Genomic DNA, 20896 nt, shown 5'->3' with positions numbered 1-20896 from the left:
CCTCAGATTCACTTTAATAGATGTTCGGCCATTTCGACACTAAACTTCAGTTGGGTCCTCTGTGTGTTGTGTTTGGGTGTTAATCATGGAATTATTTAGACAAAGAGGCTAAGCTGTGGTATTGATTGCACTAAGACAGGGGTATTTGATTTTGGGCCTGGAGGGCCGGTATCTAGCACGTTTTAGTTTTAACTCTGTTTCAACACACCTGATTTCAATCAGCAGGTGATTAACAGGCTTCTGCAGGGAGCAAGGAAACCACTAAAACGTGCTGGATACCAGCCCTCCAGGACCGGAATTAAATACCCCTGCGCTAAAAGATCATCCAAGAAGTCTCTGCTTCATTTTTATCAGTGAGTAAAATTATATTTCTATATTTCAATTCGCTGGTTAAATAGGGGGAAAATGCTGTGCATTTAACATAACACTGCTTGGTCAAAGATGGATGGGTACCGAAACTTGAGCTAGGTAAACTGGCCGAGGCTAGCGAGGTTTCAGGGCTCCGCTGTCCACCGCAGTCAAAGATCTGCGAGGTCGCTAATGCAAAAGGGAGGATTACGGAAATTTGGTACCGTGTCTCTCCCTTCACCAGCGATGGCCCTACGATCAGAGAGCCTCGAATATGGTGCTGCAGCCTCTCGGAGGCCTCCTGGGGTAGCCAAGCCACGAGGCCACCTGGCTCCCATGCGTCATACTGGTTGCCTGTGGAACTCTCTGTGGGAGACCACAGAAACACCACAGCTCTTGACTTGATGCATGGTTCACTTCAGAGTCACTTAACCAAGCTTTTCTGGCTAAAAGCACCTGAAAACCTCCATTAGCTTCAGGTTAGCTCAGGCAGTATGTAGCTACCTCGTTAGCTACTAGCTCTATGTAGTTTTGTGTTAGCTCGTAGCTACAATGGTTCAGAGTTTATGGGTGTCAATCATTTGCTCCCACCCTCAGCTCCACTTCTTTTCCCATTTTTGGATTATCTGGGCGTGACAGGACATGTGACACAGCCAAAATGGCGGCAAACATTAGTGCCCATTTGGCTTCAAAACGTGCCAGAAACCTATCGGTGGTGTATGTCCAGTATTTCTAGTCACTGGGTTGAACATTTAGAATTATAAATGTGGAAGTAAATTGAAAAAAATGGATTCTCTCTATACACACACACACACACACACACACTTTCAACAAAAAGTTTAATGAATTTGCATAGAAAACCATCTCAATTTGAATTTTTTTTCTGACGATAAGTTAATGGTGAAAAAGCCCCCAGTAAAACTTGACAGAGACTGTATATTTTACAAAACAGTGGATAAGACCGTTTTTATTAAAGCAATTGAAATAGACATAGAGACCGTGTGATGAGCAAGTAATCCGAGCCTTACACTGAACGTTTACTGTGGAACGTGTGGAAAAATGCATCCATCTGGTACAAAAAAACATTTCTGGAACATCAACAAGTTAGTGAATCCAAAACCTTTCACCAGGAAGCTTTCTGCCTTTTAATGGCTCTGCTTCTTCTTTGCTGGTTTAATAGCAGGCAACTCTTCTTTGTCATCGTCGTCGTCCTCATCCTCGTCCTCTTCAGAATTATCGGAGTCTTCCACCTGAGAGGCTGGCAAGAATAAGAGACGATTTCAAAAACGGAATTTTTCAATATTATTTAAGAATAAAAGAAATTAATAATAACCCAGAGTTTGGATTACATATTTTGTCTTTCCTTATATTCTATTTAAAGAAGCCTATTTTATTTTATAGGATGGAAAATTGGAACAAAGATCCAAAAGGGACACTTAACTGGGGTACGTAGTTTAAAATGTTTTAAGCAATTAAAAAAAAACTGCATAAATGTGACCATCTGACCCTGGTAGCTCATAGTTTTTATTTCCCTTAAGTCCCTCCTCTGGCCTCCACTGCAAAACCAATCATTTACACAAGCCTAGAGCGTTGACCAGTGGATTTGTGTATCCACATGACTGTTGAGAAAAAGGATTTTTAGCAGCAGCACGAAGCTCCAGATTCTGAATATAAACATACATTTATGAATACTGAAGGTGCACAGCCACACAGTTTTGAGCCAGCAGCAAGAGTTGATGGGAACAGGAGGTTAAACGGGGATAATTATATTAAATGGTGAAAGAAGAGCTGCTGAAGCGTGGGAACGTCAAAAATCACACAGACTTGGAAACACTAACTGGTAAGAGCATTTTAATTTAAATAGACTTCTACAGAAACTTGTCCCCTGACGAATTACATCAAACACGTTTCCATCTAATTTATGAGTTTCTAAGGTAGTTGAATCATAATTGCTGCTATTTTGCAACTTTGAGTACACCTATGTTTCCTGTTTACTAAATGCGAGCACGGCATTGGTCTAAACAATCACACGAGCCGCTTTACTACTTTTTCATTACTCTCAAAAGCAAGTAGTCCCACATCCAGACAGCAATCAGAATAAAAAGTGGGTCTACGTTTACTTTTGAAATCAGTACAAATGTACTATTTTAGGAAAAAAACAGCTATTTGCTACATGAGGTGGGAACGAGATGGAACGAAAACGAAATACAAAGATGCAACATTGAGCACTGCAGTGTAACCCCTTCACCGCCATATTGGATGGGTCCCTCACTCTCCAAAACCTAATCGGAGTCAACGCCGAGTGAGCAACCATGTATAAAATGCTTTTAATGGTATCACAGCCAAACAAAGCACAGCACATAATAATAAAAAATTTAAAAAAAAAACACAAAGCATAAAAGTCACATCATAAAAACAATCTAAAAATAGTATAACAAAGTACTGTCAACCAAACAAGCTGCAACCATAAAAACAGACCACGGATTTAAAAGTAGCCAAACCACAGATTTTAAATCAAAGAACCACACTGAAAGGAGTAATGCTTTAAAAATCGAAGGCCAAGGGGAAAAAGTGTGTTGTCAGCCGAGACTTAAAGATGACAAGCGAGGGTGCTTGAGTTTCGGGGCACAGATAGAAAAAGCCCTTTCCCCGCGAGTCCTCAAACGTGCCTTAGGGACGGTGAGGAGGAGCTGATCTGCAGACCTAAGGTCTCAGCTGGTTAAACTGGAGGAGTTCGCTCAGATATGGTGAGGCCTGACTGTTCAAAGACTTGAACGTAAGGAGCAGAATTTTGAAATTGATTCAGAGTTGAATGGGCAACCAGTACAGTGATTTAAGAGTGGGTGTGATGTGCTGTCTATACCTGCTATAACTATGCCTGCTTTTGTGCGGTCTACGTTTCAACAGCCGGCGTACTGTAGAAAACAGATTATGTGGGATTACTATTGACTTTTCTAGTCCAATAAATGCACTGGGGGCGACTGGTGACCCATCCAACATGGCAACCTGCAGTTACACCAATGCCAATAGAAAGCCCCAGCCCATGTCGCTTCTACGTTTATCTGATCTGACCTCTGCTTCTCTATCTTCTGCTGTGGTGTTGTGTAGTTTGTACAACCCCAACATAAACAAACATTAACCATCATTAAACTAGTTGATTCTGTGTTACCTCAGCAACTAAAAATAACAGCAGTAAAGCACATCTACCTCAAGGTACGTAATGTGTCATGTGACTCCAAAACTGTGCGTTTTTAGAGAAGCCTGCCCACTTCTCTTGATTTTGTATTTTTAAACACCTGCTAGTTATCTGAAAACCTAAATGGACACCCAAAGTAACTTTTTGATCTTGGATGTTTTTCTACCATTTCAATGAACAGGGGACTGCGCACCATCAGAAAATGTAACTCCAACCCTAGTCAAGATTTGAAAAATGCTATGAAAGTGGGTGTTGCCAGGAAGCACAGAGTGGCATGGCCAAGTGTGGGGAATTTCCATCCTGGGTGGGAGGGGGAGGAGACTGTACCGATGACATGAAATAGTTCCAGCCCCAGTCAATCACAAGTTTAAAATGCAGTAGCTGCTGTTCTGCCACAGGGGGCAGCACTAAGACTTTTTTAGATCTAGATTCTAGATTTAATCACGTTTACACAAACATGTCAAAAAATGCACAGAAACAGAAAGATTGCATTTGTAAAGACCCAGTTATACAGAAAATTATACAGTTAATTAGCAAAAAAAAAAAGTTATTTGTGGTTTTAGTTACAAGATGCTCTTTAAGCTAAACCACACTATTGTTTTAGCTCCACTTTCCATTCGTGCAAGGTATGAGGCGTGGCTTTCAGCTCCTTTTAGAGGAGGAGCTGGAGCTTTAGTTCAAATTTCCTTATATGCCCCACCTCTGTGATGACGTCACTCGACAGGCCCCAGCTTTAAAGTAAATATCAAAGTATATAATCCAAATAAACCATCTCTGCCAACATGATCGTTGGTCAAAAAAATGAATGACTAACAAACAGTAATGAGGTTTGTTTACTCTTATGAGTAAATGAGAATAGAACTGAGAAATGGAAAAGGCTGTCTAAATAGTGTCCCTTAACAGTTTACATTTGTGTTTAAAAAAATAAAACTTAAATAAGGTTAAGTGGTGCTGGCGAATGCTCCCAGTCATCCAGGTCATGATCATTCAACAGGGTCAAATAAAGGCAACTGGAATAAGTCCAGTTAAGGTTAAGTGGTGATCACATGAATGCTCGGAGTGATTAAATACAAATTTAATTATAATATAAACCAAAAGTTACCAATGAGGTGTAGCCCACTGACAACAACGGGTCCTGTTCCAGCCTTGAGCCGGATGGTCACCGGGGCCCTCAGCTCAAACTCTCCCAGACTCACCTACAACCAAAACACACAACGTAAGAGATGTGCAGACTTCAGCTGCGTGGTTCACAAGCAACTACATCACACCTACCATAGGCAGACACTTAATGTGGAGGTTAGCAATGGGAACTGAGATGGTCTTTCCTTGATGGTTCATGGCTGTGACCTCCACCACATTGCTCTCCTCCTTAACACCTTCACCGAGACAGATCTGCGAGAAACACGATGATGAAACCCACACAACTGGAAGCCACATAGAGGACGATTCATGTGGTAATTTGCGACAATAATAAGAAACAAAACTAAGAATGACGTGGAATTCACATGCACGTTAACATCAGACAAGCAGAGGCTACTCTGCGAATGTGAGATTTATGAAGCACATACTGTTCTGAGTTCAAGCAAATGCTCTAGGTCTTCGTCTTCGTCCTCCTGGAACGTGTAGAAAGGCACTTTGGATGACAACTCGCAACCTAAAGATAAAATAATAGTAAAAACAAGAATCAAACTCGCAGCAGAGACACTGAGACATTTTCGTGTCGTTCGGAGCGTCCGTTAACCCACGTGTGCACCAACAGAGCGGCACGAAAAAAAAGTTTTAATGGTTCTTACTGAACAAGAAGCTCTCCAACTTTGATTGACCAGTAAAACCAACTTCCACGGATTCTTCTTCACTAAAAGACATTTTGTTAAAGCGTGTCGGCAGCTGAAATGGTCAGAGTTTGTGGCTAAAAGTGTTTCACGAAAAACAGGAGTCGCGGATAAATAGCATATCTCTACGTCATCAGTATGCGCCTGTAGGTTGGTGATTTGTTTTGGTTCGCCAGTTTCGCAATTGTCATACAATTTGTTTAAAACATATTACTTTACTAGTGAGAATTTATCAGTGTGTTTTAGACGCGTAGTGGGGTCTTATTTTTGATATAAAAAAGCCTGACTTTACACATCAAAGCAGTATAAACTAGAACGTTTTAGGATAAAATACCATACCATACAGAAATATCCCCCCAAACCATCAATACACTCGACACCTGTTGTAGCAACTCAATATGCTTTATTGATTTTATAACGTATTATACATAGAAATTTTACAAAGACAAACGGTTACTTTAATCACCCTATCTAAACTCAAAATGTACAAGAGGAGCCCTTTCTCCTAATTGTCAAATCAAGTTGGCATAAAAAAGCACAAATATCAGCATACTGCAAAAGGAACCATAAAAGAAATCAAACATCGATTTAATTTGTCAAAGGGAAAATTTGCAAGCAAATTTCACGCATCGCTGATGCAGGTGTACAAGAAAAGCAGCCCGTTGAAAGTTAGACTGCATGCCAGTTTGAAAGATTATTTACAAGTTCATCACCATACGACAGCTTATACAGACTAAGCACAACACCATTATACTTTTAGTTGTAGGTGGCATGCTTCTTTTATGCAGCACCAGATGAGATTTTTATTCATGTCCTCCACAGCAGATCAAATACACCTCATGCACATTATGAAATGTACAACTCTGAAACACCACATTGACAAGCAGCTATAGGGTAGTGTCTGATTATCTACTGTAATCAATAGAAAACTAATTTAGATTTAATGTACTGAATATTAAACCCAAACTAAATATTTGGATTAGAAAACATTCAATAACACAGGAAAAGCCTAAACATGAGGTTAAACCTATAAAGCTGCAGATGAACGGTATCTGCACTGATCTGTGTAAAACTAGTCTGAACTAATATTCATTTATCGTGAGGTTAATGATTACTAATGATTCTTTAACTAACCACATCAGGCTGAAGGTAAAGTTAGCTGTTTATTTGAACAACCAGGCCTTAAAGTCACAGCAAAGAACTGAACTTTGTATAACGGTTTAATATTGTAGCCCCTTCAAATTATTTTAATATAATCAGGAAACAAAAAGCAGAAATCATAAAATAACTGAATATGTTGGTCCCAGTAGGTAAACGTGTCTAGGGTTTGTTCTAAAAAAAAAAAAGAAAATTGAAATTTTAACCATTTGAAAGAAAACTAAGTAAAAAAAAGGTGATATTTAGTAAATGTGCAATCATACATAAGCTTTTGTACAAAAATCAGCTGTTCAGTCAGCTACTTCTCTGACGAGCACAATATACAAAACTCACTCCTCTTCAGTCATCACGGCCTGACCAAAAAAACTGCTCAGAGGAAATGGAAGCCTAAGAAATAAATGTAGAATCTTAAAGGAAAACCAAACAGCAACAGCTGAATGGAACCGTAACAAAACAAAACAAACTATTTGTGTAAAAGCTTTTCTGTACATCAACAGAAATTCAGAGGGACACCCTTTTCTTGGTGCTCCTCAGGGCCAGACCCAGAAATTCACATTAAACATTTTGAATAAGCCTCGTCACAAATCCTTCATCTCAAAGTGTAAAGCAAAAACAAAATGCTGCCACATGGCGCTGACGTGCAACTCAACCCTCATTTAAACCTGTCAGAGCAGCAGGATGTGAGGGTAAGACACCAGAGAAGCTGAAGACGTTGTGCCCGAGTGTGGGATCATATTCAGAGAAATGACCTCCCATGGCCTGGAGGTAAAATAGTAGTGGGAAAACAAGAAAGTCAATCCTTAAATTCCCAACTTTTACTTTTTAAAACTCCTTTGGATCCTTCAGCAGTGGACCTGCCAAACTCAAAACAGCTACAACATCTAAAGGCTGCTGGACAGATGTGCTTGTCAATGCTAATTGTAAAAAACAAGCCTAAATGGTAATGTGGTAGAAAATCCTCAAAGGTAGCAAACATGTGTAAGAGCTGTTGACATGAACTTTCTCTGCGGAGTCGGTGAACCTCGTCTTTTCAAAGGCTGCGTCCCATTATGATGACATCTTTGGGAAAGCCGTCCATTTTAGCCACTTCAAAGCATCCCAGCTTACTATAAAAGTCCAACATTCGCTTATCGGTCTGACGAACCTTACAGAACGCACCATGGGAGCCTGGAATACAAAAACAAAATTGTTAGAGCAAGAATCCAAAGTCTAAGAGACACCTCTGTCCAATATTAAGTTTGGAAGTTGAAAACAAAAAACTTTATACTGGAAAAAGGAGGGAAATAAGGAAATATATCCACTTGTTTCCCTTCAGTGTGTTTCAACTAGGGCTGGGGGTAAACGATTATTCTGACGTTTATTTTATCGAATAGTCGACTATTCTAATGACTATTTAGACAATTAATCTAATGATTATTTTTCTATTGCACAGTTAATAAAAACCTAAAAAATCTAATAAATTCCTCAAAAAAAATTGATAAATTGTTACTGTAAGAGAATAAACACACAGGCCTTCCATTTTGTATAACACTGCTTTTATTGTGTTGGTTGGTTATGTTCTGGTGACGTGTAGAACTTGGGAGTGCAGGCTGCTGCCTGAGAGGTGGTTGGAGACGGAGTGTCTCCATGCTGCTTTGTTTTGGTCACTTATGTGTGTGAGGCGAGTGGTGTTACGACTCTTCCTGGGGAGTTTGGCTCGTGTACAAAAAGGAAGGGACAATAACGGGATTTTAAAGTTAAAATGATGATCAGGTTTATTTACAACTACAAAAAAAAACATAAATCTTTCCATCCACAGGTTGGGAATAATAAAACTAATTCTGCCTGTGAGGAATTAAAACATTAGTACAAATAAGTAGGGATGTCCCACTGGGCAAAGATTACAGGGTTCTGGACCAAAATAAGGATGTCCAAAGGTCCAAACTCTAAACTGGGCGGTTAAACCAAACTCAATGTGATATTTTAAACTAAACTGAAAACCCACAACACTCTAAATGTAATAAAAAGGAGATCTGCGCCACAAAAAAGATGAACTCTAAACCAAAACCTAACAGCTTATCCAAACGCAAGAAGCTGTTAGCGAAAATGCTAACAGTTAGGGCTGGGCGATATAGCCTCAAATCTATATTGCGATATAACCTGAAGCATGTGCGGTAACGATATATATTGCGATATATTTTTTCCTCTGTTTATATGTCAAAATAACATGCTTTTAAATATCCTCAAGTGGCACATAGGCCTCCTCCTCCGCCCACTCCATGCTTGCAGTCACTGCCATTCTGTTGTCCCAATGTCAGCAGGGTGCACATCTTAAGCTGGTTTTATAGGACCATAGCGTTTTTGAAACGGGATTTGCCGCGGCATCCTGGGGAGGGTTTTGGCATTTATAGTAGCAAAGCTGAAGCTAGAATAAACTGCCATCAGACACCTCTCCAACCAAGACGGGATAAAGGGAGGTCACTACATAGTTCCTCCTGATAAATAAAAAATGGCTGGCACCTACCATTGGCCTTAATAGAAGATAAGAGACATCCCATCATGCTTTTGGCTACACTGGGATCAGTGACTTTGGCGTGAACGTCAACCTTGATGAGGGAAGGAAAGTTGGATAGAAAGGACTCTGGAAGACCCTCCTCTTCTTCATGAAAACTCAGTATCATCTTCTGCAGGAAGAAGAGCAGAGCATTAAGTTACCTCGACGACATCATCTGGACGATGTCACAAAGGGACAGATCATACTTCAGCCTCGGTCAGATCCTTCTCACAGTCAGGTTTGTGGTACTTCTCCTGCATGTGGGGGATCCAGCTCAACTTGCACTTCTTGACAAAGGGTTTTACATCAACCGTGCCGAGAGCATAACCACAAACCCCCTCGTCGTCCTCCAAGACAAACCCGTAGTCTGAGCTCAGAGTCAGGAATCCCCCGACTAACCTGTAAACAAAACAGGAAGGGTTGGGTCAGCCATGCCTCAATTTGGGTTTTAGCGCAACAGCTGCAAACATGTTTCACCTGTCTCCTATCAGGTCCGAATCGTCCTCAGACAAGGGCACGTCTTCCAGTCCTTCACAGTACATTTCTTTACAGATTTTATAAACAGCAGCCTGCAACAGCAGCAGATGCAGCCGTTACTGTAGTGAAGGGCTTCAAGAAACTAAATAGAAACAAGCATTTTACCTCATCTTTGGGTAAGTACGGCCGTATCGTATACATTTTGGAGGTAGGCAAAGAAGGTGGAGGTTGGTAGAAAAGATCGTTTGCCCCATCTATTGGCAACAACCTCTGTGGGTATCAAAACAAACAGGTTCAGTTTCACGACTACAAGGTGCGTTGTTTTGGCCCGAGTGTGTTTGCCTAGTTGAGCCACTATCAACCCAAAAGGAACTAAAAGTGTGCAAAGAGCTTTGAAATTTATAATCACTGCAAAGGAAACACTCCCAAGTGGAGTTCCTTGTTGGTCTGACAGTGGACAACCAGAGCAAACATCACGTCGTTCTCTGGCAAAGAATCCAGAACAAGTTCTCAAAGCTCTGAAAACACGACAGATTCCAGGGGTGTGCTTTGGTCTGCCTGAAGGCTTTACTGGCTGAAGGAGATGCTCCTTTCCCTTTTATTAGGCATCGCAATAATTCGCTGCGCGGGAGCCTCCTGTTGAGAAAAATAATGATGCTAGCGCAAAAATGCAGAGAACTCCAGGAAAAAACCAAAAGGGAAATCAACGTGAGCTTCCACTGAGTCTTCGTTTCAGACTGGACAGGAGTGTTTAGCCTTGGAGTTCTCTTTTAGTAGACATGCTTGCGCTCACGCTGGCGCTGCGATGCTCGCGCGTGCGCTCGCTTGGCATTTTGTGCGCTCCTGCAAAGAAATGAGATGTCATGAAGATAAAACCTAGCCATGCTCGCTTGCGCTGCGTGCGCCAGGGAAAAGCAGCATCTCCTTGGCCAGTCGCTGAAAGAAACTACAGATCAGTAAAAATCAAGCCAAACTCTGGCTGTTGAACTACACACCCCCTCATGCATCACGATTTTGCAGGTTAACACACAGAACTTGACTACAGAGTAGAATTGAGGGAATAAAATGTGGATTTTGATGGGTTAGCTCACTGATCAGCTCACCTTTGACAGACCAAACCCCTTCATACCTACACACATTTACCATCGTCTTTTTTTGCTCAAAGCACTCTTTTTTTCCATTTAGTTGCTATTGTTTCGGTGCATTAGATACCTGGAACTCTCCTGCTAGACCTCCCCTAAAGGCCCAGGGCTCTTGGTCTCCTCTAAGGAATTGTGCTGAGGACTGACTACGACACCCTGTTAGGAGCAGAGCCAAGCGGACATTGTTACCACAGGATGGGGCTCTGATACAGATGAAGGAAGTGGGGGGATGGGAATGAAGGGGTAATATATAACTGGTAGCAGTGTTGTTATAAAATTATATTTGTATCATTAAAATAGAAAAAAAGTACTGAGGAATAAACTAGACTCCATATAATGGGGCTCAGGCACCTAAACCTCGTGTTTGAGAAAATTTGGTCATAAACATTGATTCAATCAGCTCTGTGCTTTTAGAAAAATCGCAGTATCATCTTGAAGGTCACTATGAGCCTTTTGATCCCACCCTCAATATTTGAGTTAGTGTATTAAAAGCTGACAAACTTCATTAACACACCGACCGTCAGACCTAAACTATGAATGACAGCATAAAGCTTTAGCTGCCATCGCCCCACTGACCTAAGCACACTGTGTGAAGTCACATTCTCATTTATCTGCCTAGTCACATGACGGAGGACCAGGAGTCATTAAAACCAGGGAGACGGAAACACGTGCATAGTCCCGAGTTAAAGGGAGCTTATGCGTATTTTCAGCCACGGACGCATAAAAAGCAGCCGGTATCTGAACAGGTGTTTATTTACAACAGCGTCGCTGCTGACCAAGCCTACCCCGGTTGACAGGAAGTCCCGTCATGTGACCAGCCAAATGCTGCGCGCGTGCAGGCCCTTTACCCTGCTTTATATATGAGCCTCACAATATTAAAACAGTCCCTGTGAGGAGCTGGCGACAGCATACAGATGCACCCGCATGAAGGAACTCAGAACCTGGCAACCCACATTAAAAACCACAACAGCAAATCATCTCTAGACGATTCAAATAAATCCACCCCAGATCGTCCATTAATCCACACAAGCGCCTGTTCTTTCATTATCTGGCCACTGAACCATTTAACTTTCCCACTGCAGTCACAAATGCTCCTGAGACAAGCCCAATTTATGGGTTTTGATTCCATCTAAAAGCCAAGACCGAGTTCCTGTGAGCAGGTGCATCGGGCTGGTCTAAGCCGCCTCTATTAGCCTACTGACAGAAACAAAAAAACAAGTTAGAAGTTGCCGCTAAAGAGAGAAATTTGGGAGTTAACAATTAAAATACAAACTTCAAATCGCTGCGCAAAATGTGACTTCATCCAGAGGGCCATTTTCTTTCCTCTCTTCATTTTTACAGAAACAAAACTGACTCAAAAAAAATTACATGAATCGATTTAAGACATGGACAAAAGAAGGGGAGAACGCCTGCACTGTGCATACATCGGCCACTGTCGATCCAGTAGCAGTAGAAACTTGTACTGTGGATTCTTCCATCTGTACGTAGTAAGGGGAGAAAACAGTAGAACATGGTTATTAATAAATGTTCTCAGTACAACAACCAGGGAGGTTAGGACTAAGTGCTGACTGCAATGCTCCCTTTAAGGGGAAGTTATTTTTACCATCTGCAGACACCTGAACTGTTCTTTACCAGTATTACAACTAATTAGTAGTGCATTGGGGCACCACTACTACTTTGGAAGTGGATTTTCCAGTGTGGGTTTGCTGCCTGCTGCGTACACTCTGCCGCTGAACAGGACAGAAACCTGTGAATGAAACTGGTTACAAATGTAACCTTCAGGCCATGCTGGTACTTCAGTCATCATAACAACTCGCCAAAATGATGGAGATGTTCCATCAGAACATGGGTCACTCAAACTGCATCAAGTCATTGTTCGAGAATATTAGCAGGAGAGGAGCACAAATTACAGAGTCACCCCCAATCAACTTTTTTGCTGATAAACTAAAATGAGTGTCTAACCATGCTGCAGACATGTGTGGCCGATAATTTGGCACTTTAGTGCATCTTTGTTTAATTTAAAATACTGTGCTTAAAACTCTACATCTGAATTTAAATCTGTCCTCACTATTGGCTAAGAGGTACCCTATGACATCAGCTGGTACCATATAATGTCACAATGCTTCTGTGAGCCTGTGGGCTTGTTCGAGATGAGCCAGTTCTGCGCAGACTCGATCACCGGTGATCGACAAGCAGTGCATGCCGGTTAGATTTGTGTCCGACTTACTCTGACGTCATGCATACGTAGACAACGATAACCTCGTGAGATCAAGGCGGCCGCAGAGTTTGGAGCAAGCCGCTGCCGTTGCTCTCCACCGGCTGCAAAACTTAGGGGATGACGGGAAACGCCTGGCTCTCACCTGATCTAAGATCTGATTGGTTCACATTTTGATTCCAACATCTGGTGTTAGAATATGAAATGTTAATTGTTCACATGTATTCTGGAAATCATGTAACAATAATGACAACGAGAAATGTGATGTGTAATTTTCTCACGTTTCCTATAAGCACACTAAAACTACAGCTGATAACCTTCACTTATTATTACAGTTGTAACTCCATATGCATTATATCATACCCACAAGCACGTGAGGGTGTGTTTCGATTGCCAACAGGCACCAGAATTAAAATAATTAAACAAGTATGAACTCTAACGCGGTACCTTCCTCCGTCGTCACCCGCTAGCTACACGTGTAGGGACATCTGTTCGGCTTAAACGCCGGCTTTCAGCCACTCCCCCTGCTGCGTCTGTCTGCTCTCGTCTGGTTTCCAGGCGAGGCGCTGCTCAACTCGAACAAGCCCTGTGTGTGTGTGGTGTGTGTGTGTGTTAGTTAGCGGCTCCGCCCTCTCAAGTCTGCCAGGCAACGCCTCCTTGTGGCACATTATTCAAACAGGAAATGGGAGTGCAGTGATGGGGGTGACTCGTCCTTTAAAGCTGGAGAAGGTAGTTTAAAATTCTAAAGCAACTTAAAAAAATAAGACCATCTGACCCTCTTCTACAAAATAAAAGTGGGTAATCTTTCAAATGTATAATTATATTTCCTCCTAGTCCGTCCCCTGGCCTAGAGCGTTGACCATTAGAATTGTGCATCTACAACAAAGAGCGGTCGACAAATGTGAACGTGCCCCAGTTCCCAGCATGCACTGGGGGTGACGTACTGACGCCACAGTCAGCTTAGCAGACAAACCTAGCTATAATGCTAATCACACTTGCATGGAATTAATGTCAGTGTGTAAACTCTGAGCTACCCGTGGAAGCAGAGGGAGAAAAAGATTCATCTTTTGTGTATTGGAGCTAAGTGATTAGTGTTTTAGCCTGTTGTAGCGTTAGCAACGATAACGGTTTCCTGTCTGAGATGTTTCTCTGCTTGAACACTGCAAATTTTACAAAATCAAGTGATCAGCAGCTCCTGCAGAACCCGATGTATCAAACACTACTTATCCGTCAGCACTACAAAGCCACTTGTGTGTGCTGTACGAGATGTGGCTTCCTGCTCCTTCCTAAAGGGGACAGAAAGCAGCAGCGGAGCTATTGCTGTTCAAATGTCAGTCTCCTCTTGATGTCACATTACAAACCCCAGTTTTAGGAGTGAAACTCTCCTATAAGGCGACAAACATGATACAGATTGAGCTGACGATTTGGAGGAGCCTCATCTTAGAAATACTCAAGAGGTAAATTAACAAAAACATCAAGTAACTTCTCAATCTGCTCCTTAAAGTGACAAATTAGCTGTATTTGACCGTTTTTGCACCAGAATGGCCTTCCAACATGAAATCTGTTAACTTGCTCTCCAAGCTGGCGTGCGCGCTAGGGCATGGAGGATAGGGGATGGGTTTTTTGTTTTCCATGGCTCCCATCCTCACAGAGAGAGAAAGGGAAGCAAGTGCCTGAGTGGGAACACAGCAGTGATGTTACTGGAAACACAGCAAGCAGCAGTAAACCCTACTGGGGCAGTTTCCACAGAGACCCAGTCTGGACATGAGCTATTCTTTACTGGGATGAACAGGGTGGATGTTAGCAGTGCAAGCAGCATTCAGTCAGATGAAAAAGGAGAACTATAAACGTGTGAAACAAGAGCCATTCGTTGAATCAGAACTACTGCCAGTGATGAACGCGGCTCGAGTCTTACGTAACTGATCTATAATTACTGCCACCGTCCACTAATGGATGTATTACTCTCAGATTGTCATCATGCACATAGGGGATGCTCAGTCTCTGAGGTTTATCATTACTGATCAGAAATCGCATCCATCTGTTAAGCAGATGTGTGAAAATTATAATTTTGCCTGACATCACTACATCGCTCTGAACTACAGTAAAGCTCATGCAGCTAAATAGCTATTCTGTTTTCCATAATTTGTTTTTATTCATCAAATCAATTTCTAAAGACTTGAAGCTAAGATCCAACTTTCCAAGTAAAAGGGCCACGATTTCCCTTCATACGTACCGAGCCACTGGACAAAAGACTTGACCATAGAAAGGATGCTCTTGATGTCCCAAATGTAAGGATAGAGGTCGTACAGGATGGTGCGGTTGTCTATATTAGACAGCCGTGTGAACATGTGGATAACAGAGCAGCACATCTCCTCAAACTTGTGGGCGCGTGTCTGCCACTCTTCAACCTGGAGCATCACAGATCAGAAACAGGAAGTGGAAGAAGGTATGACATCACTACTTGTTTATTTTCAACCACCCAGAAGTAATTTGAGTTAAAATCAAGGAAACTTGTTTCTACAAATAGACACACACTTTGCAGCGCATGTGCACCCCATTTACAATCATAACTACACCACCCAGTGGGGAGTAGGGGAAGTGCACATCCACCATTTTGTTTTCAGCTCCATTACCAGCAGGTTTAGCTGTGATACTCATTCTCTCTCACAAATGCTGCAGTCAGTGCCTTTGCTTCAGAAACCTAACCCACCTTCTCGTTGTCTTTTCTTTTGCAGTTGACGCTAACGACGCTGCTGTTGGCTCTGAGCCAGTTGAACTCCTTCAACATCTGCATGGCCTTGGGTCCGTGTTCATAGGGCAAATAAAAGAGCTCCGCGAGCAAGCACAGGTCCTCGAGTGTCAGCGGCTCCGGGATGAACAGCTGCTTCTCGTTAGGCCCCGGCACAAACACATCCTAAGGACGGGAAACACAAACGATATTTAAAAAAAGTTTGAATCTTACAGTTTAACTCCGGGACTAAAGAAATGTTTCTAGCACCTGTTTGAGCTGATCGTCCGTCTGCATAGGAGCGATGTCACTCCCAGAATCTTCCTGGATTGATTCTTCTGTGGATTTGGACTCCACCCCACTCTCCTTGTCTGTATCCATAGGCTTAAGGTCTTCGGTTATCTTGTCAGCCAAGATAGGAGCAACATTTTTCTCCTCTGGATCGGTCTCTGCTTCTGGCTCGTCTTGCTTTTCAACCACCGTTTCCATCGGTTCCTCGTCTGAATCTTTCTTTTCCACATCTACCTGCTCGAGTAGCATTAAAACCAAAGTGGAACAAGATATAGCACTAAAATAGTAATAAAAAGGGGAATATATCACTTCTCTATCTAAAACAGCAAAACTCACCTCCTCTGCCTCCTGGGGGGTTTTTGTCAATGGGTGTGGCAGCGGATCCAGACAGACGGGAGGCATTGATGAAGACATGATGGGCTGCTGGAAAACAGTTGTGAGAGACGTGGACGAGCAGAGAATTGGAGCAGACATGGACGTTACATCGATGGCTGTACTTTTGGAGCCACTCTGAGGCACCTGTCGGCCTAAAAGAGTAAAGCGTTACGACACAGAGCTCTCCGCCTTTTAAGTGACTTTTCCCAACGCTGCAACTGCTCTTACTGTTGTACTGATGAGGCACACCAAACTCTCCAAGCCACTCTGTCAGAGCCAGTTTGAGAGCAAGCTGCGGGCTGTAGAGCATGTCCGTCTCCAGCTCCTCATCACTACCTTCGTTCTCCAGCTTGATCTGGATGGAGACGGTGCTGTCCTCACCGTCAGCTGGTGAACAAACGCACATATAGAGAAAAGTCCATTCACTCCACAACAGCACAAGAACATGACTGATTATGATCGTACTTACTCATGACGACGTCTTTGCGAACCCCGTTCATGTTGGACTTGTACCAAGTGGCTAACGTGTGGATCGCTACAAAATTTGATTCAAACTCGCAGTTGGGATTGGTGAGGACTCCCTTCAGCCGCGGAATAAGCTCCGTGGAGCGGCCTTTGTATGGACCCAGGAAAAGCCTCTTTTGGTCATAATCATTGGCATGAAAATTGTCCCAGATTACCGGCGATCTCCGGAGGATTTTAGACACCTCCTCGATCGACTCCACTGTGATGTCTTTGGACACAACCTTGGGGCCTGCGTACACACACAAATGAGTACAAATCACATTTATATAAGTTAAAGTAATAAACTCTGTAGCGTTTTAAAACATGCCTGTCCACAGAACATCGATATCAGGCAGCAGTTTTTCTCCAACTGTTCGGAGGTAGGGGGACTGTGAGACACTTGGGTAGCAGAAGGTGCCACAGTACTCTGCAATCAAGAAAAGACAAATCAGAAAATAACCTAAGAAAAATGTAAATGTATATATGAACGGAATTCAAACGTAAAAAGAGTACCTGTGGGGCAAAAGAGGAAGGTTTCAGGCTCTCCCAGGTACTGGTAGATTTCATTGGTAATGGAAACCTGAGCATGTGCAAAAGAGCTGAATACCTCTTTGTCTGCAGGGCACATGTTGTGGTCAATATCATCAAACAGTAAGGCAAACGACTTGCAGCCAAAATGAGTAACCTGAAAAAGAAAAATGAATTATATATTTAATAAGTGACTAAAAAGATACACACTTAAGGTTTTGCCGCGCTACTAATGACGCAAAAACCAAATACCTGATCAAGTTTCTTTTTGAGAGCAGAAACCTCCTTCTGGTTAGAGAAGGTTATGTCTAATCCAGGAGAAATGGCATAAATGAACTCTATTCCATGCTCCTGAGCAGCAGCAATCAACGTCATGAGTTGCTCTGCAAAATAAATATGAGAACAAATATATTTTAGAAAAGGTGCATCCCAGTGTTTTTGCTTAAATTTAGCTGAAACATGCACATTACTATATATAAATTTAATTAATCCAAAATCAGTTACCTGCTTCTTCCACCGAGTACAGTTCTCTCCAGAACATTCTGTGTTTGTAGTCATCTTTGGGCGCATAGAGATACGCGTTCAAACCCCACTTTTGTTGCCTATAAATAAAGGGTCCATTCGTTTGTCTCAACATTACCTTTCCCATAATAATCACATAAAATAATACACATTACCTTCTGAATAGCTCTTTTCTCTGTTCCATTGTCCATGGTCGCCCATAAAAGCCTGAAGGAAAAAAATATCCAGGCTTCACCACGAGCTACAAAGCAATTACATCTACATATTCTGTTCATCCTGGTAAGCATAAAAAATATTGCTTTAAATCAACATTTCTTTCCTTGATTCTATTAGACTAATTAGATTAGACATGTAGAGAAATGTAAACACCGAACGAGAAGAGATTTTAAACCGTGTTAATTATGGAAAATCTAAAACACCTGCAAGCAAGTCGGATATCCTTGTAACCTTCCGGTAGACTGATGCGGCGTTTTCACGCATTTTTAGCTGTAAATAAACAAAACATGCATTGAACGCTAATATTTGGACCTTACCTTCCACAACCCCACTGATGAATTTTCTATGGCCGGTCGACTCGACTCCTACCGAGTCCACCACCGGGCCCGGGGCCTCCACACAAGCCTCTCCAGAGACTGGGCTGGGGCTTGGCTCAACGTCTAATGAAGGAGTCTCCAACGCCTTGTCTTTCTGAACCATTGTTCGCCAAATGTCACAGAGCACGAACAAAATCCAGACAAATACAGAGCGCTTGCTAAATAAAACGTAGGTTAAGCAGAAAAACCCACCGGAGGAAATAAATCGCGTCACCAGCGTCGAGCCAGCTGTGGTACTGGCGAATTAGTTTTTTCTTCTAAATCCTCCCACTGCTTTTAAAACGCATAAACAGATACGACCAGATGCATAAAGATAAACAACTCTTTCGCCTTTTTTCATCCGACAATTCTCCTCTCCTTTATGGTAAAAATGACCTACTTTTCGCTGGTCCTTCCTGTTTACACCGAGTGCGCATGCTCACGAGACTGGTTCAAACCAGTTAAAACTGGGTCTGAGTTACAAAAACGGCCAAAGATTATACGCACGGCAAGATAGTTAACCTGCCCACCAAAATAATTAACTTATTTCTATAAAGCTTTTTAAATAAGTAGAAGCCCGGGCTTTACACGAAGCAATGTTTCTCTTTGCGTTATAAACAATAATGAAATATTATTTACGAATTTAAAGGCAGTTAGGAGTATAAAATTACTCTGAAACTAAATGGCAAACAAAGATCCAATGTTTGTAGATAGGAAGATGAATTTCTAACAAAAATTCAGCTTCCTATTCAGCTTCTGGGGCGCACCCAGAAATGTTGATGAAGGTGGCGAAAGAGGGCCACAGGAAATTTAGGGGTGGCCCCATCAACATGTAAAAATACAAAATTGGTCCTTGTGGTAACTCTGGGAGAGTTTAACCTGTGGCAATGCACTTTATTCAGGCCATCAGACTGCTGAACACTTCGCAGACACCTCACCCTCACTACTGAAACTCCAACATTACACACTCCTTACTGTACATTAATGCCACTGTTTTTATCACTTACCAACCACTGTACATTTTATATCTCTTATTTTATTGTTTACTTTATTCATTGGTTAAATATGTATATACGCATTATACACACACGCACACATGTAGAAAAATAAAAAACTTAGCACACACATTTAGGAATGTATATACCTTGCATTCTATAAATATTATTACTTAGATTACCCATTTTTATATTTTGCTTGTTTTGACGTTGTTGTATTTTGCACAACTGTTGCTGTGAAACTCGCACACAAGAATTTCACTCGCATGTACTGTACCAGTGTACCTGCACATGTGACGTGACAATAAAAGTGATTTGATTCTTTAAAAAAATGCATCTAATACTTTATACCAATTTGAGAATCACTAACATGTCAGAAAAATACATTTCAGATGTTTAAAATGTTATTTCAAAAATTTTTGAATTTTATTTTTTAGTTTAATTTACCAGTTGTCTTCACACACAAAAAAAACTATGGAGATTTTTTAAAATTCTGATTTACTCATTAATTGTATATTTCTTTATTAGGGTTCACATTTGTCTTGAATAAATAAGAATTTATGGCTTGAATGAACATTAATATGATTCATTAACACTGAGCACCCCTTGGGGGCACCACTGCAGAAATTAGGGTTCTGTTCTTGTTTTTGGTCACAACTACAACAGCTACAATATCGGAGTTTCCAATCCTTATTAAGAATACAGCTATTGTTTTACATCACTTCCAAACACATAGGAGGTGCTGTTTATATTTTGCAACTAACACGATTGTCCACAATATACTTAGGCTTTGTATAATGCACTTTTTGCACCTTTTGATTCAGAAAAGGGTAGAATGCCTTCTCCGGGTCAGGGATGAGATCCTGCCCCAAGTGAAGGAGTTAAGAGTATCACGGGGTCTTGTTTACGAGTGAGGGAAAGATAGAGCGCAAGATTGATAGGCGGATTGGTGCTGCGTCTGCAGTGGTGCGGGCGTTGTACAGGTCAATCATGGCTAAGAGAGAGCTGAGCCAGGAGGTGGAGCTCTTGATTTACCGGTCGATCTACGATCCTATCCTACGAGATTGCGGTTACAAGCGGCCAAATTAGTTTTCTCCTAAGGGTGGCTGGGCCCTCCCTTAGAGATAAGGTGAGAAGCTCATTCATCCGGGAGGGGCTCGGAGTAGATCCGCTGCTCCTCCACATCGAGAGGAACCAGTTGATGTGGCTCGGGCATCGGATTAGGATGCCTCCTGGATGTCACCGGGTGAAGTTTTCCGGGCACGTCCAACCGGGAGGAGGCCTAAAGGGAGACCCAGGACAAGGATGGACCCCATCTCTCACCTGGCCAGAGAACGCCTAGGGATTCCTCCAAGAGCTGGCCCAAGTGGCTGGGGATAGGGAAGTCTAGGCCTTTTGACTTCAGCTGCCCCCACAACAAACTCTGAATAAGCGGAAGAAAATGAATGGATGGATGGATAATGCACTTTGATAACCAATT

General features: G+C 42.0%; 2 protein-coding genes across 5 annotated transcripts; both read right to left on the bottom strand.

Moving 5' to 3' along the window:
• Positions 1-1285: 1285 nt before the first annotated feature.
• Positions 1286-5584, bottom strand: npm3 (nucleophosmin/nucleoplasmin, 3). Its single transcript, XM_015944305.3, has 5 exons — positions 5338-5584; positions 5113-5198; positions 4817-4936; positions 4647-4740; positions 1286-1606 (listed from the first exon to the last, which is right to left on the bottom strand). The coding sequence occupies exons 1-5, from the start codon at positions 5408-5410 to the stop codon at positions 1494-1496; spliced, it is 486 nt and encodes a 161-aa protein (XP_015799791.1). The 5' UTR covers positions 5411-5584; the 3' UTR covers positions 1286-1493.
• A 1210-nt stretch (positions 5585-6794) lies between these two features.
• Positions 6795-18774, bottom strand: oga (O-GlcNAcase). 4 transcript variants are annotated; one of them, XM_015944302.3, is made up of 19 exons: positions 18383-18774; positions 18005-18056; positions 17832-17929; positions 17580-17710; positions 17313-17484; positions 17128-17226; positions 16765-17049; positions 16524-16682; positions 16257-16447; positions 15900-16157; positions 15612-15815; positions 15135-15309; positions 12111-12164; positions 10757-10842; positions 9710-9814; positions 9545-9636; positions 9274-9466; positions 9038-9197; positions 6795-7701 (listed from the first exon to the last, which is right to left on the bottom strand). In XM_015944302.3, exons 1-19 carry the CDS (start codon positions 18543-18545, stop codon positions 7565-7567), a joined length of 2814 nt encoding a protein of 937 aa, XP_015799788.1. In that variant the 5' UTR covers positions 18546-18774; the 3' UTR covers positions 6795-7564. The 4 variants fall into 4 exon arrangements, with proteins under 4 accessions (XP_015799788.1, XP_015799789.1, XP_015799790.1 ...); XM_015944303.3 differs by having other exon boundaries at positions 15900-16154; XM_015944304.3 differs by lacking the exon at positions 12111-12164.
• Positions 18775-20896: the final 2122 nt, after the last annotated feature.

The sequence above is a fragment of the Nothobranchius furzeri genome, chromosome 12, assembly GCF_043380555.1.
Source record: "Nothobranchius furzeri strain GRZ-AD chromosome 12, NfurGRZ-RIMD1, whole genome shotgun sequence".
Lineage (NCBI taxonomy): Eukaryota > Metazoa > Chordata > Actinopteri > Cyprinodontiformes > Nothobranchiidae > Nothobranchius > Nothobranchius furzeri.
Note: the sequence above shows the minus strand (reverse complement) of the source record. Positions and strands in the feature narration are given on the sequence as shown.

What these genes read in the sequence shown, in the direction of transcription:
- npm3 (XM_015944305.3), bottom strand. Translation starts at nt 5,410, where the DNA reads ATGTCTTTTAGTGAAGAAGAATCCGTGGAAGTTGGTTTTACTGGTCAA. An exon ending in GTTGGAGAGCTTCTTGTTCA is followed by an intron (nt 5,199 to 5,337) that starts GTAAGAACCATT and finishes TTTTATCTTTAG; the next exon opens with GTTGCGAGTTGTCATCCAAA. An exon ending in CAGTGGGCTACACCTCATTG is followed by an intron (nt 1,607 to 4,646) that starts GTAACTTTTGGT and finishes TATTCTTGCCAG; the next exon opens with CCTCTCAGGTGGAAGACTCC.
- oga (XM_015944302.3), bottom strand. Translation starts at nt 18,545, where the DNA reads ATGGTTCAGAAAGACAAGGCGTTGGAGACTCCTTCATTAGACGTTGAG. An exon ending in CATCAGTGGGGTTGTGGAAG is followed by an intron (nt 18,057 to 18,382) that starts GTAAGGTCCAAA and finishes TTTTTCCTTCAG; the next exon opens with GCTTTTATGGGCGACCATGG. An exon ending in ATCTTCTATTAAGGCCAATG is followed by an intron (nt 7,702 to 9,037) that starts GTAGGTGCCAGC and finishes TTTGTATTCCAG; the next exon opens with GCTCCCATGGTGCGTTCTGT.